The sequence below is a fragment of the Vigna angularis genome, chromosome 2, assembly GCF_016808095.1.
Source record: "Vigna angularis cultivar LongXiaoDou No.4 chromosome 2, ASM1680809v1, whole genome shotgun sequence".
NCBI classification, from domain to species: domain Eukaryota; kingdom Viridiplantae; phylum Streptophyta; class Magnoliopsida; order Fabales; family Fabaceae; genus Vigna; species Vigna angularis.
In genome coordinates, this window is record NC_068971.1 from 40,489,024 (window position 1) to 40,506,679 (window position 17,656).

The 17,656-nt window shown below is 37.0% G+C and overlaps 1 protein-coding gene across 2 annotated transcripts; it reads left to right on the top strand.

Annotated features, from left to right (window-relative positions):
- The first annotated feature begins 687 nt into the window (after window positions 1-687).
- Window positions 688-13,384, top strand: LOC108328906 (protein HUA2-LIKE 2). Of its 2 annotated transcripts, XM_017562806.2 has the most exons (11): window positions 689-1,158; window positions 1,838-1,914; window positions 5,628-7,604; window positions 8,509-8,962; window positions 10,726-10,834; window positions 10,982-11,094; window positions 11,212-11,396; window positions 11,471-11,978; window positions 12,092-12,527; window positions 12,652-12,819; window positions 12,955-13,384. In XM_017562806.2, exons 1-11 carry the CDS (start codon window positions 1,036-1,038, stop codon window positions 12,978-12,980), a joined length of 4,176 nt encoding a protein of 1,391 aa, XP_017418295.1. In that variant the 5' UTR covers window positions 689-1,035; the 3' UTR covers window positions 12,981-13,384. The 2 variants fall into 2 exon arrangements, with proteins under 2 accessions (XP_052728194.1, XP_017418295.1); XM_052872234.1 differs by lacking the exons at window positions 12,652-12,819; window positions 12,955-13,384 and having other exon boundaries at window positions 688-1,158; window positions 12,092-12,284; window positions 12,377-12,466.
- Window positions 13,385-17,656: the final 4,272 nt, after the last annotated feature.

Below are 17,656 nucleotides of genomic sequence, written 5' to 3' on the forward strand. Positions count from 1 at the left end.
AGTTGAATTTTTTCTTAACTAATCGTCAAAATGGATTTTATATATTTGAACATACTAAAATTTTTATCCAAACATGTAATAACAATGTCAAGTGATTAATTAAAATGTAACAAAGGGAAGAAAGAAAAAAATAAACTTATAAAAATGAAAGATATACAAAAGTTACAATTGAGAATGTTCAGTAGCATTATGTATTTAAATTCCATCCACTATACATCATAATTTTTTATTATATTAAATAATAACAACTTCTTTTGCAGGAAAAAAATATATTTTTCATAATAATTCTATTTGAGTGGAACAAAATTTAAAAATAAATGTGATGTATTAAAAAAAGACTAGCAAAGTTGATTCATTAGCAACGTGTATCTGAATAGTAGCTACGGTATCCTAAGCTTTTTTTTATCATACTAAGTAATAAAATTATTAAAACAATGCTTTTATTTCTCATAGCAGTAATAAAGTTTTGAAAGTAAAAGTGATTTTTTAAACAAATTAAAAAATAGGTAATTTTATTAACGATAGTATACAGTGCTAGACTCAAGATTAGTTGTCTATACTACATTAGTCGCGCTGATTTCACAAAAAAGGAGATTAGGATTTTTTTAGTACTGAGATTAAATTAAGGTTTATTTGAGGGAGCGGTGACGTGGCAGAGGAAAGAAAAGAGGGTTTATTTACTTCATTTTAGAGTGAGCGCACCGGGTGCACATTAGCGCACTTCACGGAGTGTGTGAATGCATATACCCAGAACCTTGCGCACCCTAAACTAAGCCACCACCGCACCAGTACAAGCAGCACCTTCTTCTATTCCTCGCCGAGTCTTACCAAACCAAACACTTTTCTCTTTTCTTATTTCATGTTTTTCACTCTCTTTCAAAATCTCTTCCTGATTAGGGTTTTCTCCATTCCCAATGCCTGCTAATTCTCTCTGTCAATTCCCAACTCTGCCAGCTCCTTCGATCCTTCACCCAAGTTCCTTCGCCGTTTTCTTTTACGCTCCGATTCTGAGCAAATCGGGAGCTGCTTCTTGCCATGCCGCCTAGTCGGAGAAAGAGCGGAAAAAAGGCGGCGGCGGCTGCCGCCGCTTGCAGTCAGTTTAAGGTCGGCGATCTCGTGCTTGCTAAGGTTAAGGGATTCCCTGTTTGGCCTGCGACGGTGAGTGCTTCCTGCTAATTGTTAAGTAAATGCTTGAGTTTTTGGATTGATTGTGCTTTTCTGTCCAGAATAACACAGCACTCCCCCTTGGATTGCGTATTTTGTTAGTTCTCCTTTGGTGAACTATGGTGCAGTGGAAAGTGTGCGAATCGATTAATTTGGGTGGTGTTTTGTTTTAAAGTGTATATTGAATTTTTTTGAAGTTTTTGGGGTCTGACCTTGATTATCTAGTTTGCCTTAGCTTAAGTTTTGTGTAAGTGGTTTCCTGTTTTTGTTTCAATTAATTCGGATGTTTTTATTTATGTATATTATGTATTTTATTAAAAGTTTTTGGGTCTGCCCATGTATGTAGTATGCCTTTAGCTTAAGTTTCTAGTTGTTTTGTCTAATTTTGATAGTACATGGATACTGGCTTAATCAAATAATTATCTTATGGAAATATTTAATGAATGACTTAGTTGGGCGTATAGGCTCCCGGAATTTGGTTAGGAACAAATATGAAGAGGGTAAGAGACCAGGGGCCGTTGTTAAACAATTCAGAGCTTTACTTTTGCATTTTCTGTTCTCGTGTATAGCTTATACGTTTGTTATGGACAGTTGGGCACTTTTCCTCCTAGTTTGGTTTGTATTTTATGAGAATTTTATTTGCTGATTAAGTTGTCTTTTATTTTTGGGGCAGGTGGATGAGCCGCAGAAGTGGGGTTACTCTGCTGATCGGAAGAAAGTATTTGTTTACTTCTTTGGAACCCAACAAATGTGTGTATTCAAATCCATGTCTCACATGATTGAATTGCTATTGGTATGCATATGGTGTTCATGTTTGATAAGGGAATGAATATAAATGATGAAATTTCAAACCAAGTTGTTTTCAATGGTATAAGATAACAAAATATTGGTCACTAATGTCAGAGTGAATGACTAGAGAAAAACATATTTACATATTGATTTATTGCTTGAGAAAAAAGATCTGACATGTTTTCTGTGTTGATTTAAGACTTTAAGTTTACTATGTTTAGAAGCCATTTCGTTTTAATTTTGAGAAGTGTGGATGACCTAAACAAGCATGCAAAAATTTAGGAGAAGGTCAGGCAACACAAGACACAATTGATCTGGTCCCAAAATAGGACAATCCTCTACACACATGTCCTTTTCCAATCAGTCAATCCATACATGCTCCTGTTTAAGCAAATGAATTGATTTCAAATGTGACAACAAATTATGACTTAGTTAATTGACTTAAAGGGATAAGGCTAAAGGGGATGCAAGAATAAATAGAACAAATTATTATTTAAATGAGAAAAGGAAACTTGACCAACTTCTTGAGAAACAACTTTGGATTTGTTGGCTAAGGTTATGAGATGAATACATTTAGGAGAAGAATTAGAAGACAACAAGGAGGTATTAGCATAAATATGATCAAAAGTGTGTGAGTCAATTATCCTTAGATTTTGACTTTCTATGGATTGTGAGACATAGATTTTTGAGAAATTGGGATGTGTGGAAGATTGTGCTTGACTGCTGGATTTTAACGTCAAATATTCTTGCTATTCTTCATTAGGAAACTTTGGTTCAATTGTTTTGGATGTGAAGATAGTTTTTGTCTTGTTAGGAAAGCCATGGAAAGAGTAACAATTTTCTTAAGTATGACCCATTCTCTTACAATTAAATCATTGAGGACATGCTTGATCTCCTCTATTGCCATGTTCCCCCCTTCCTTGAGTAGATTCCATGGCAAAAACGTCAGTAGGATCATTAAGATTTCTACCTTTAAGAGTTGGAAAACAACATGGTTGTGTTGTTAGTCTTTCCACTGGTGGGACTTCTTGACCGGTTAAGATTTGATCTTGAATACGATCAAAATTTGGATTCACGGCACGGAGAATCATGGCCATATGTAACTTGTCCAACTTCTGTTTAAGAACATCTTTAACTCCTCAAAGTAGATTGACATTCAACAATGAAAGATGCCATCTTATGATTTGTCTATTTGAGAGATGGCAGTTTATGTACAAAATCATGAAGTCTCTGAATGTCATTCAGGAAGATGTTCTAAGCCTTCTTCCAAAATGATTTACATGTTTTGAGGGTCCATAATATATTAGGTTCAATAGATTGCTACAACAAAGCACAAAATTGCTAGTCAAACTTCTTCCACTGTTCAACACTTGATGATATTTCACTGCTGTCTTTTTTCCAGTTGATCATCAAAACCTTAGCCAAGAAACCAAAGTTCAATACAAGCACATTAAGATAAATAATTTTTACCATTAAGTTTTTTTGAAGTAATTGTTGGAACCCAAAAAATGAGTGTACCATAGCTCTAGTAGAAACCAAAAAACCAAGACAAAAAAGGATTGTTTCACACATTTGTATGCATAAAAGAAAAGCGGGTTCTTGATATTTTTTTGAAAACAGGAAAAATGCACTCTGATGCTTTTCCATAATTGCAAGATTCGCAATGCAATGTGTTAAAAGTCCAAACTCTCAGGCAAAGCAGGAAGCATAGATTTCTTCAAACTGGACTGAACTAAAAATGCTTTACCCACACTTCATTGACACTAATATATGAGATTTTATAGACAGGAAAAATAATGGATAACTGAGAACTCTCGACACAATCTATGTGACGGTAAAGACTTGCCCTCTCAAGATAATGTAGTTGATTAATGTATCCAGTCGTTGTCCCTATCTGGTGATGTTTCCTGAAATTCACTAGAATCATAGTTTTTGGATCAGAATGACATTTTTCAATGTAAGTGTTGACAATAGTTCATTATTATCTCCCCCTTAACCGTATTGGACTTTTTGTCAGCAGCAAAGATGGAGTAATTATTAAAACTGGGCTTGTAGATTTTGAAAATTTGTGAGGAGTGAGTCGCTTCCCATCGCTATTTACAGCTGAATATATGTGTTATGTCATTGGAATTGGATTATTAATCTTTAAATAGTTACTGGAAATGTATTAAGTTACATGACTAGTCACTTTTGCATTATTAGCACAATACTTTCTTTAGAGTGATTGTGGGTCGTGGCATGTGAGGCAGAGAATTCAGTATGTGAGAAGGTTTGTTGAGAGAACCTAGTAAATTATTGAATTATACACTTAACAGAATGAACAACAGAGCTTAAGCGGCTGTTAAAATTTAAAGACAGTTTTGTAGCTTTTCTTTCTGTTGAAAGTAGGAAGTTGAAGGTGTTACTTCCTTTTCTTGACTGCTGTAGAGTTAGCTTTACTCTGTCTCTGTTTTAACCAGTTTAATTTCCCTGATGTTCTGTTGGTATAACTATACCATAAATTGTCTTGGTTCAGGGATTTTGCTTGGTTTTGGTCTATACCATGTTTATTGTTTTCTCTCTGCATTAGTGGGAGCTGAATCAGTGTTGGATTGAGAGGCAGAGGTATTCGATCCAGTATATTTGTATGCTTAGACCAGTGATATGAATTCAAAACTCAAGCTCTTGTTCCCACTTAAAAGTCTGATTCCAGCTTTGTCTCCTGCCACAAACCATTCTTACATGAAATTGGATGTGGCAGAAAGGTTACTTAGTTTGGTATGAACAAGTCTTGCCTTAACTCAGATTATAGCCACATTCTGAGCTTTCAAATAAGTTTTTAGACATGTCTCATATTTTGATGTCTCAAGTTGCATAAAATTCCGAGATAACCCAATCTGCACTGAGTGCAGCTACTGGTTGTGATGAATGTATCCTCTACGTTCTCATTGTTACTCTAAGGTGGATTGTCACAGAGATGCAAAGCCTCTGCTTCCCATTTAAAGTTATCACCAATCTTGTCCAATGTTATATAATTTTTGCCATCCAGTTGTCCAGCTGTCCTCAAATTTACGAGGCTGTAATTGGACTATTTGTTTTAAAGGGTTCTAGAGAATAGGCTGTTGCACTGATGGGGGGCATTGGGCTAAGGAAAAAAAGGAAGGACGGTTGCACCTGAGTGCCTTGAGTCCCTGTAAAAGCTCTGATAAAATGTGCTGTAATAATTTTTCCATATTCGAGTATACGCACTCTCCTATACTTAAAGATAATTGATAACTAGAAATAAGGTTTGAATTTCTGCATACATGTTGATAGATGACAAGTTTCTATGTAGTGATTAGATCTGAGGAAATATACGAACTAGATTCCTTATGATTAAATAAGGTATGATGTGAGTTAATATTGATTAAATCATTCTACATCCATACTTAATCAGGGAAGGAAGTGACTTACACCAACTTGAAAGGGAAGAATAATAAGTCAGGTGTTGAAATTTTAATTTCTATTTCTTAGTTGATGATTCCATTGACTGAATGTGGATTGTTTTGAATATAATTTATTTTTAAGCTAACTGTAAGACTTCATAACTGTGTTGTTTTGTGGAATCTCTCTCAACCTTTAATTATTTCCCCTTGCACAAGGCTTATATACAGCTTGAAAGTTGTCTTAGTTTGGAGTGTGAATTGGTTTTTCAGAGCATTCTGTAATCCTACCGATGTAGAAGCATTTACTGAAGATAAGAAACAATCTCTTGCCAAACGTCCAGGAAGGGGTGCTGATTTCGCACGTGCGGTAAAGGAGATTATTGAAAGTTATGAAAAATTGAAGAGTGATAATCTAGATGATGACACTAGTTCTGATGGGGAAGTTGCCATTGCAAATTTATCAAATCCACTTGATCCATCTGCAAACCTATGGTCAAAGGATGAGATCGAGGCTCCTTTGGAAATTAATTCACAAAAGGAATCTTCAAATTGTGTGATTGGCAGACCTGAGGTAGTTTGTGCAGCTGAGGATGCTGTTGCATTGAGGAATGAGTCGTATAATGTAGAGGCATCATTGGATGAACCTATTGATAATGCTACTGTGACTGCAACTGTAAAATCACCTTTTCCAATTACCCTGAGAAATGAACCAGCTCGAAGGATTAGAAGCACATTACAGGTCCAAGCCTTTGTTGTACCTTCTAATGATGGTGAAAATATCGGTGATTGTAATAGTGATGACTATGTATTAGCTGATGCAATTCAGAGTATGGATATACGAAGGTGTAAACATACCAGGAAATCTCCTAATATCTTAGGTTGCGATGATACTGATTCACTTGCATTTGCCTCAAATCTTAGCATGGAGGATAATGGTTCTGAAATTATTACTGTAAATTCTGATGCCTTTACTTTACATGACGGAAGTACAATAGATTGTAATTTAAAACTTGAACAGTCTGAGCCTTTTGAGTGCCTTGAAGGTGAAGATGATTTTAACAGAGGTCTTGATCTAGAAATAAAGACTATAATCAGCAAGAAGAAAAGAAGACCAAATAGGAAGAAAGAAACTAATGATGCTGGTGCACTGAATGCCAGTCAAATTTTGCTGAATATGAGTGAAAATTCAAAAGAGAGATACCCTGACCAAGATGGAGATGAACACTTGCCCTTGGTGAAACGAGCCAGAGTTAGAATGAATAAATCATCAGCAGAGGCAGAACTCAATAGCACTATAGAAGTCCAGGTGAGGAGTGGTGACGAAGATATTACTGACTCACCACATCAACTAACCACATCCTCAAATTGTGAAAATGGTAGCCGTACTGAAGTAGGCTCATTAGTCTTGAAAGAAGCTTTGGTTAATGTTTCTCCTTCTAACTTAAAAGCTCCATGTTCAGAAAATGGTTCTCATATTTGTAAAATTAAGAAAGACCAAATGATTGGCTTTTCTGTGAATGATGAAGCTGCTCTGCCTCCATCTAAACGGATCCATCGTGCTTTGGAAGCAATGTCTGCCAATGCTGCTGAAGATGGTCAAGCTTGCATGGAATCATCATCCTCTATAGTGGCATCAACTGGTAGGTGCTGTATATCTACTATGAAGAAATGTCCTTGTATGACTGATAATAATGAAGGAGGTAACGATTTAGAACTTCAAAGGTTGGATTCTTGTGGCATTGATTCTTCTCATGTTAGTGTATGTAGTTTCTCAGCTCGTTCAAATACAATTATTTCCATAGAGAATGAGTCATCTATAGAAGTGGATGAGCAGTTGGCCAAGTACGAAAATGAAATTGGGAAGGATGCCATCCCTGGTGATAGACAGCAAGTTGGTGAAGATCTTAGTGATTCTGTTGTTTGTTTTCCTTCCAAAATAGTTTCTCAAATTCACTTACATGGCAAAATTTCTCGTAATCCTGATATGAAATGTTGTCAAGTTGGAAGCAATCAAGATTCACCAGGTCCATCCTTGTTACCAAATTGTGATGGCAACATCAGGCCTTTGAACCATTCAGATGCATCGGATACATTAGAGCATGGCGGAATAAGTCTTGATCCTGTGTTCGGGGACAGTGAAAGTGATAAATTATTACCTCAAAACAGAATTAACGTGCCCCAAAATGTGGTGGTTGTTTGTGAGGATGTGAAGCAAGTAGTTGGTGACAGCAAAAAAATTAATGACACGTAAGTTATTTTAGCTTGTACAATTACTAGATTCTGATCACAAATCCTTGGGGAGAAAAAAAGAAAATATTATGTTAAAAACATTTTAGTTTAATTATTTATGCAGATTTGCTTTTTTATTTCTTTAAAGAAATATGGTTTTTTGGAGAGGCTAGAATTTTAGCCTGAGTAAAGCTCTAAACAAGCTGTTTTCAGCCTACACTGAAGCATTGAATTTCAAATATTGCTCAACCAAATGTTGAAGAAGCTATAACATTCACAAACTTCATGCTTTCCTTTCTCTGTTATGCTATTATTGATCATTATGAAATTTGACAGGATGAACCTTTGCATTCCTTGTTTTGATCATACTTGTGCAAATAGTTGTTCTCCAGCCTAAATTTTTAGTTGGTACAACTTCTGATTAAGAAGAGAAAGTAAGCGCCTACCTATAGCACTGAAACTAAGAACATGAGTTGAATTATTTTCCTTACTCAGGAAAAACAGAAAAGAGAATACCGCTCTCAATGAAAGAATTTTAAGCCCTCATGTATCTAGTATAATCCATTTGATTTTCATGCATAATGTCTCCCTATATGCTTGCCCTTTCCTCATCACTTTCCACGTGTTGTGTAGTGAATCTTCCACCTTACCCTTTCCATTAGTTCGTTGCCACCTTCCCCAGCTTGTTCTTCTATCCATTTTCACAAACAGCGCTATTGGGTAAATTTGTCACCCTTCTGTTGTACATCCTTTTGATTGGGGTCAATGAAATTCAATCACTGGGGGGTTATATGATAAACATATTTTAATCAATCTGTTAAAGGTAATGTCAGTAAATGAAAAGAGAACAATTGTGTGATGAAAGTATTGTATGGTGCATTTCTTCCAATTCATTAAATCTTGTGCTATTATTTCTTTTCAGGCATGAGATTGTTAAAGAAGTGAAATTTAAAGGACAAGAGGAGGATATGAATTCTGTTTCAATATCAAATGATTATTCAGGTGAAAAGGGTAATTTAGGGATTGTGTCAAGCCCATCTTTGACTGATGGCAGAGTCTGCCTTCCACCAGGTTCACCTCCAAACACAACACCAGTCTGCAATATTTCTACATCAGACAGTAGTAATATCCTTCAAAATGGAAGTTGTAGCCCTGATGTACACCAAAAAAACACTTTATCGGGTCCTACTGATGGATGGAAAGATGGGATTGTGGCAAATGAACGATCAAGATCTGTGGGCAAGTCAACTGAAGCAGGAGGTGCTGCTTTGTTGTACTTTGAAGCAATGCTTGGGACATTGACAAGGACAAAGGAAAGTATTGGTCGAGCAACACGCATTGCTATTGACTGTGCAAAGTTTGGCATTGCAACTAAGGTAATGTGATGGTGCTTTGTAGATTTTTATTTTCTTCCATGTCAATAGGAGATATGCTTTTTTAATTATATTAGTTTTACTTGAGTCAAAGGAACCCAATGAGGTGGGCTTAATAGTTGAGGGTTGGGATAGTTTGTATAGGGGCATAGGTTTAAATCTTGATGCTGTGGTGCTGCCGTTGTATACACAAAAGAAAACTTTTCATAGTCTGTGTGCCTTTCAAGGCCTTTGCTTTCTTGTTCTTTAATGTGAGTTTGGTTTTCTTTGCTCTGTTTATGTTTTTTTAGAGGTTCAGGATGTATAAAAACACGGTGGTTAAACTCGAGATTCAATATAGACTGGAAAAGGGGATACAAAAACACAAATCGATGAGTTGTAGCATGAAGTGTAATATTCTGCAATGTATAATCTTCATATATATGCATATGACATAACAATAAAAGAAAAAAATTCATGTATCAAATATTTCATTAAACTTAAATTTATTATCCCAGATTAATAAGCATATGAAAGTCAATGACTAAACAGCATACAAAACTCACAAGTCATAAACGTCAAACAGAGCTGCTTAAAATACTGTTGTAGTACCAACCAAGTGACTACTAGTGCAAAACGCTACACTAGAAAACCTAGAATAGACCTCTAAAAAAGATCATCCAATCATAATCACTCAAGAGATCTTTATTTCTTTGGACAACCTCAAGGATGCCAGAGAAGAGCTCTGGTTGCAGTGGTGCATGCAACAATTTTGGAGCTTGGGTGAGAGAGAACCAGATTTTGTGCTAGGGGTTGAACAAGATGCAGGGATTGCAGGTCAGTGAAGGTGATAGCATATAATGTGATAGGTTATAATGGGCAATGTGTGCAGAATAAAAGGAAACAGTTTAGGAATTAGTTGTGAGTTTTGGTTAGTTGGTTGGAGGGCCTTTATAAGAAGGCAGGGAGCTCTTGTGTCAAGGCACTTTTTGATAATCTTGTAGATTGAGCTTTGGCTCTTTGTGAAGGGGAAACCCTTGGAGGAGAGAGTGCTCTCCTATTCTTTGTGTTCTATACAGTCTATACAATAAAGAATATTACTCTTTTGTCTCTTTTCAATTCTGGGTTCCTATCAATTAGTGTTGGGGTTACAGAAAAGTTGTTTTGGGGATTAGGTTTTATGGGTTGGGATTACAAAAAGCCCAAAATGAAAAAAAAAGAAGTTGACTCACTAGTGAAAGTTGGCACATGAAACGTGATCCATGAAAACTTGGAAAGCTCTCTGATTCCTCCAATTTTACAATTCCCCATGGCAAGTCTACCTATTCTGCTCAGCTGTGATTATGAGCAGGGATGAATAGAAGGCTGAATTGAACTTATTCTTGTTCGTGGATTATAATTATGACATTTTGGATACAAATCTCCTGGTGGAATTTGGATTTCTTTAGGAGGAAACATTTGGTTTTGTGATAACCAAAAAATTGGAGTCAGTTTCATTGGGCATGCTTGGATCTTGAATATGGTCTTGTGCCTGTAAAACCTGTTTCTTTGCCTAAAACCTGTTTCTTTGCCTAAATTATTGAAGAATAAATTGCTTGATGGTTTTAGATTAATGCTCTCTTCTTTTGGACAGTCTTCTAAACTATTTGATCATTTTTTTCTCTTGGGCATCATTCATCTCTTGAACCAATATGTTTAGATTTAAATCTTACCATGATGGGAATTAAAACCTTGTCTTAATGATATATGTATTTTTTGGGGGACTGGGCTTTGGGGATGTATTCTAGGTGGTTGAAATTCTTGTTCGTAGTCTGGAAAATGAGACGAGCCTGCATCGGAGGGTGGATCTGTTTTTTCTTGTTGATTCTATTGCTCAATGTTCTCGAGGGTTGAAAGGTATTTTTCTTTTTCAATTGTTGTTTCTTCTTGAATCTTGCAAGCACGACCAATAGAATATGTGCACATGTATCTGTTGATGTTCTAATCATAACAGAACTTATGGTTTTAGTATCTGTGAATGTTGAAAATATATTTATTTTCCAGGAGACATTGGTGGAGTGTATCCATCCGTCATGAAAGCAGTGCTGCCACGTCTATTGTCTGCAGTTGCACCTCCTGGAAATGCTGCAAAAGAAAATCGTCGTCAGTGTCTTAAGGCAAGTTAATGAGTTTTTTCCTGTTTACTGAAGTTAATCAGAGATATTCTCAAGTCTTCCCTTTGAAATATTTTTTTGGGTCATTATCCTTGTTAATTTTTCCTCTCAATTATGTAGGTATTAAGGCTGTGGTTGGAGAGAAAAATCCTTCCTGAATCCATTATTCGGCATCATATGCGGGAAATAGACTCATACAGCACTTCAGCTTATGCAGGTGTCTTCTCACGCCGTTCATCAAGAAGAGACAGGCCTTTTGATGACCCTGTCAGAGACATGGAGGGCATGCTTGATGAATATGGAAGGTGTGATGCATTATTGACTCTGCTTTTCTCCTACTTCTTAAGCGTGTTAACTCAAGTTGCATTTGGTCTTGCAGCAACTCAAGTTTTCAGCTACCTGGATTTTGCATGCCCCGAATGCTTGAAGATGGAGGAAGTGATTCTGATGGAGGGGAGTTTGAGGCTGTTACTCCTGAGCATGATTCTGAAACACATGAAGTGCAAGAAATGGCTCATGCAATTGAAAAACGCAGGCATGTGTTGGAAGATGTTGATGGTGAGCTTGAAATGGAAGATGTGGCTCCCTCTGTTGATATTGAATTAAATTCAATTTGTAATGTTGATAGAGTAAATGTCCCAGAGTTTGAGACGAATCTTATGTCATTTGCTCCTCCTTTGCCACAAGATGTTCCACCGTCTTCCCCACCACCACCTTCATCTCCACCACCACCACCACCACCACCTCCTCCTTGTCCTCCTCCTCCTCCTCCTCCTCCTCCTCCTCCTGTTCCTCTACCTGCAACCCCATCTACTGCACAGCTCACATCAGCTACCTCTGATCAATTTCATGTTGCAGTTGATTCAAAAGGTTTTGAAGATTCACTGGTATGGTTTACACTTTTACTTGTTTTTTCTAAACTCAGTGTAACAAGTTGCAGCATGTGACAACTGATGTCATAACCGTTTCCTTTATACATGGACTTCGGTTCTTTTTGCAGACCGTGAAAGCCAATGCACTGCATCCTATGGCTCAGTCCTTTGCTGAACCAAGAAACGGTCAACCTGCCAATGAGGCAATGCAGTATACTGTCCATGAATGTAGAGACAAGCAAATGCAGATGCAGGCATCTACTTGCTCTTTCAACACTCTCCCTATACAATCAACCGACATTTCCAGGAACGCTGATGGTGGTACTATGCATAATAAATGTTACTCGATACCACCACCTCACCATGTGCCATCTAATCAGTTTTCTTTTGTTCATGGGGAACATCGTATGAAGTCTCAAAGGGAGGTTCTGCCACCCCTTCCCTATTCCAATGATTACCACTTTGTGCCGAGTATGAAGAGAGAATTTGGTTACGAAAATCATGAGAGATTAAAACCTCCTTCATGTGATTACCAAGAGATATGGAATGTTCCTCCTTCTTATGGTAAGACTGATCACTGATGATGCTTTTGGATTGTCAATTTTGAGGTGAAGGTGGCAGGCATGCCGTGGTTTTATTTGGTTGTGTATGTATTAGTAATTATCTTTCTTGGGATTTCTGCTTTCAGGTCCGTGGTATCATGATAGAGGTGTGACTGCCCCTTATGGTTGTCATCCAAATGAACCAGCCAGTTTTCCAGGTCATGGATGGAGATTTCCTCCCCCAGCACTGAATTACAGGGACTCCTTGCCTTTTAGACCTCACTATGAAGATGCAATTCCAGTAGCAAACCGAGGTATATACCCCATCTGACAGATTTTCATCAATCTCTAAAACATCTTTATTATCTGATGTACATATGTTATTGGAATTCTTAAATATTATGTGAAAATATTGAATTGAGGTTTAATTTAAGATAATTATGTTTCAGGCCCAAGCATTTGGCAGCCCAGGTGAAGAGAAATTACCAATAAATGGAGGTCGGCATGCTTCTGTCTATTCGCAGGCTTGTTTGGTTATCCTTCACTAATTAGTAACCATTGTTACCTATAATTCACTCATTGAATGTTTAGATACTACCCACATTTTGGCGTGGGTCCTGCCTTTGTTTAGAAGAGGTGGTCTTTATTCCATCTTTCTGTACATGGAAGAAAAAATCTTTATAGAGTTCCGCAGAAACTGCACAGAATATGGTCACAATTTGCTAGATTTGTATATAAACATATATATTGCAGCCTCTTCTGCAGAATGCAGAGCAGGAAGAAGAGTCTCTGTACAGTCGTTGGAGAACTGTAGCTTATCTCTAGGCTGTCAATTTATCAAATTCTTTTGTTGCAGATTATATAATTTATTTCAAGGAAGCTCTTAATGTTGGTGATCAAAAATACAAAATTTGTTTAAGGGCTGTTTCCTGAAATTATTTTCATAATATAGAAAAAACTCCCCTTCGGTAACTAAGATGAGTTAGCTGTATTCTACTTGAGTATTGGCTTTATTTATTTATTTCTCAGAAATTTCTTTTTGTCATGCCCTGAGTGAGTACTGTGCAGCCTGTAATTTGATGTCTAATGATAAAACCTTGGCCTTACATTCAAATGTGTGGGGCCATTTCTACCCTCTTCATGCCTTGTTAGAATTGATTAAGGTTGTTGGTATGTGCAACTACGCAAGTGTACCGTGTACCGTCTCATGGAGGGCATGTGTTGTAATTAGAGAAAATATTTTTAGAATCTTCCTAATTAAAAGATATAGATATATAATCTTTTATTTTATTTTGTTTTTTTAGTTTTCCTATTTCTCTTTTTAGGAGAATTAGATTATTACAAATAGAGAATATGAGAATGCATTTTTCATTTTTTTTAGAATAATAAAATAAGTCTTATTTTCAATTTGGTATCAGAGCTTTTGATCTTGGGGCTTGATTTTGCTGCAACAAGTGGCATTGTCGCCGTTGTCTGACCATCGTCGCTGTCATCGGTTGGGGTCATTGATAGGGCAGAAAGGTGCGCCCAACACCGGTGATCACAACGTCGAAAGTTGCTCTGTGAGAGGAGCTGCCACTGTCGCCGGCGCGTGTAGCTCACGCGCCCACCTCCGGCGAGTCCCACTCGCTGCCACCGCCACAGACAAGGTCGTCGGAGCCCCCTGAGTCTATTCCTAGGGTTGGTGACGACTCGTTTTGGCTGTATTTGAGTAGATTTGAGTTTTAAGTTTTTGCTCTTTTTTCTTGGTGTGACCCACTCGCCGTCGTCGCCATAGAAGAGTCGTCGAAGCCTCCTGAGTTTGTTTTTAGGGTTGGTGACGACCCGTTAGGCTTATATTTGAGTAAATATGAGTTTTAAGTTATGCTCCTTTTTATTCGGTGTGACTCATACGCCGTCATCGTCTTGGAGACTCCTGGTTGCGTTCTACGGGATGTTTGAAATAAAAATTATTCCTTTGAAAGCAATGGATGAATCAATGAGTAAACCCTTTGGATCATGTACTCTGTCCATAAAAGGTAAGATTTGCCTCAATACTGTCAATCATGTGTCTCAAGGTATTTGGATCCTTGATTCAGGTGTAACTGATCATATGACATCTTTCAGTGTGTCCTTCGACTCATATGGTAAAAGAAATAAAGAACAACTTATTACAGTTGCGAATGGTCAGGGTATACCTATATGCGGCTCTGAGAATATAATTTTGGACTCATATATTGTATTAATGGATGTTTTACATGTTCCTCAATTAGCTAATAGTCTTATCTCTGTGCAAAAACTCACAAAGGATTTAAATTGTTTAGTAACATTTTTTCCAACTCATTGTGTTTTTCAGGACCTTGCCATGGGAAAGACAATTTTAACTACTAAGGAACATAGTGAATTGTATTTTTTAGTGTTTAATGACCAAAGCAACACAAAAATCATGAGTCAACAAGCTACATCTGAGATGTGAGCAAAATCTCAAATATGGTTACATCATTAAAGGCTTGAGCATCCTTCATTTAGTCTTATCAAGTCCTTGTTTCCCCACTTGTTTACCAAAGAGTCTGTTGAGTATTTTAAATGTGATATTTGTCAATTGTCAAAACATCATCGTGCATCTTATCCTATTAGTCACAAAAAGTGTATTTCTCAATTTGATTTAATTCACTCTGATGTTTGGGGTCCTATCATAGATTCTATTTCCTAAGCCAAATGGTTCGTTACCTTTATTGACGATTGTACCTGTGTCACGTGGACATACCTTATGAAAAATAAATCCAAAGTTTTTCAAATTTTTGTTAATTTTTTTCATCTTGTCCAAAATCAATTTGGAAAAAATATCAAAAGAATCAGGTCTGATAATGGTATTGAATATGTGAATCATGAATTTTTCAATTTTTTGTCTCATAATGGTATTGTCCAGGAACTAACTTGTGTTAACACCCCTCAACAAAATGAGGTTGCAGAAAGAAAGAATCGTCATCTTTTTGAAATAACTAGAGCTCTTCTTTTTCAAATGTCTGTTCCAAAAAATTACTGGGGAGAAGCTGTGTTAACTGTCACATATCTCATCAATAGGTTACCCACTCGTATCTTAAATGGCATTAGTCCTATAGCGTCTGTATTGTCTTTTCTTCCTTCTTGTTCCCATACTAACGAGTCTACCTAGTCAAGTCTTTGGTTGTGTTGTTTTTGTTCACTCTCATCATCCTAATCGTGGTAAATTAGATCCCAGAGCTCTTAAAGTGTCTTTATTGGGTATCCTTCTAATAAAAAAGGGTACAAATGTTATCATTCTCAGAGTCGTCGCGTCTTTATCACCATGAATGTCACCTTTCATGAAACACAATCCTTTTATGTTAGTCCACCACTTCAGGGGGAGAAAACACTTGAAGTGGATGAACTCTCCTTCTTGTCATTACCACGTTTGTCTTTGCAGGATGCCCAAGACCTGAGCAATGAAGCTACCATAGTCCACAGTGAGGAAGAAGAGACATTTTTTGGCAACAAATATGAAAGAAGAAAACAACCCACTTCAACTCTCGAGCAAGAAAAATTGTCTAATCCGGAGGTGAGGATCCCTGAAGATATCAATGAGGAGGAGGTAAATATTACTGAGGATTTACCCATTGCATTGAGAAAGGGAAGAAGATCATGTGCTAAATATCCTATTTCTTAGTATGTTTGCACTGACAATCTCTCTGATAAGCACAAAAGTTTTATTGCTGCCATTGATGCCACAAAAATTCCTACCTCAATCCAGGAGGCCATGAAAATTGAACATTGGAATCAAGCCATGAAAGAAGAGATGAATGCATTAGAAAGAAATTCAACTTGGGAGATTGTTGATAAGCCAAGAGACAAGAAGGTAGTAGGGTGTAGATGGATATTCACAGTGAAACATAAGGCAGATGGGATAATAGAAAGATATAAAGCTAGATTGGTGGCAAAAAGATATATCCAAACATATGGGATTGACTATGAGGAGACATTTGCCCCAGTGGCAAAGATGAATACAGTTCGAGTTATTATCTCTTTGGCTGCCCATTTTGGATGAGACTTACACCAGCTAGATGCGAAGAATGCCTTTCTTCATGGAAATCTAGATGAGGAAGTGTACATGGAGACCCTAGGTTTTGAAGTGAAAAATGAAAGAAACAAGGTATGCCTCCTGAAGAAAGCATTGTATGGTCTTAAGCAATCCCCTAGAGCATGGTTTGGAAGATTTACAAAAGCAATGGTTTCCTTGGGATATAGACAAAGCCAAGGAGATCATACTCTATTCATAAAGCACTCTTCTACAGGTAAAATCACTCTATTACTTGTCTATGTGGATGATATGATTATTGCAGGAGATGATGAAACAGAAAAGTTGACATTAAAAGATAAATTGGCAACTCAGTTTGAAATGAAAGACCTAGGAAAACTCAAATATTTTCTTGGAATAGAGGTTGCCTACTCCAATAACGGAATTTTCATCTCCCAAAAGAAATATGTACTTGATCTCCTCAAAGAAACAGGAAAGTTGGGATGTAGAACCTCAACAGTTCCTATAGAACATAATCAATGAATTGGAAGTGAAGAAAGTGCTCCTATAGAGAAGGCCCAATATCAGAGATTGGTAGGAAAATTGATTTATCTATCACACACAAGATCAGACATTGCTTATGCTGTGAGTGTAGTGAGCCAATTTATGCATGATCCAAGAGAGAGACACATGCAAGCAGTTGACGAAATTCTTCAATACTTGAAGTCAAGTCCAGGAAAGAGGTTATTATTCAAAAGGGAAGACACATTGACTATGAAGATATATACTGATGCGAACTATGCAGGTTCTATTACTGACAGAAAATCTACTTCTGGGTATTGTGTATTTCTTGGAGATAGGCTGGTAACATGGAGAAGCAAAAAGCAAGATAGAGTATCTCGTTCTAGTGCAGAAGCTGAATTTTGAGCCCTTGCTCAAGGAATGTGTGAAGGACTCTGGATGAAAATCATTTTGGATGATCTTAAAGTCAAAGTGGAGAACCCGGTGCAACTACACTGTGACAATAAGTCTGCTATGAGCATAGCCCATAATCCAGTACAACATGACAGAACCAAACACATTGAAATTGACAGACATTTCATTAAAGATAATCTTGACAGAGGATTTGTGATTACAAC

Excerpts from the sequence above, each read along its gene's own strand:
- LOC108328906 (XM_017562806.2), top strand. The coding sequence starts at position 1,036 with ATGCCGCCTAGTCGGAGAAAGAGCGGAAAAAAGGCGGCGGCGGCTGCC. Across the intron at positions 10,835-10,981 it reads ATGTTCTCGAGGGTTGAAAG|GAGACATTGGTGGAGTGTAT; the intron begins GTATTTTTCTTT and ends TTTATTTTCCAG. Across the intron at positions 12,528-12,651 it reads GAATGTTCCTCCTTCTTATG|GTCCGTGGTATCATGATAGA; the intron begins GTAAGACTGATC and ends TTCTGCTTTCAG.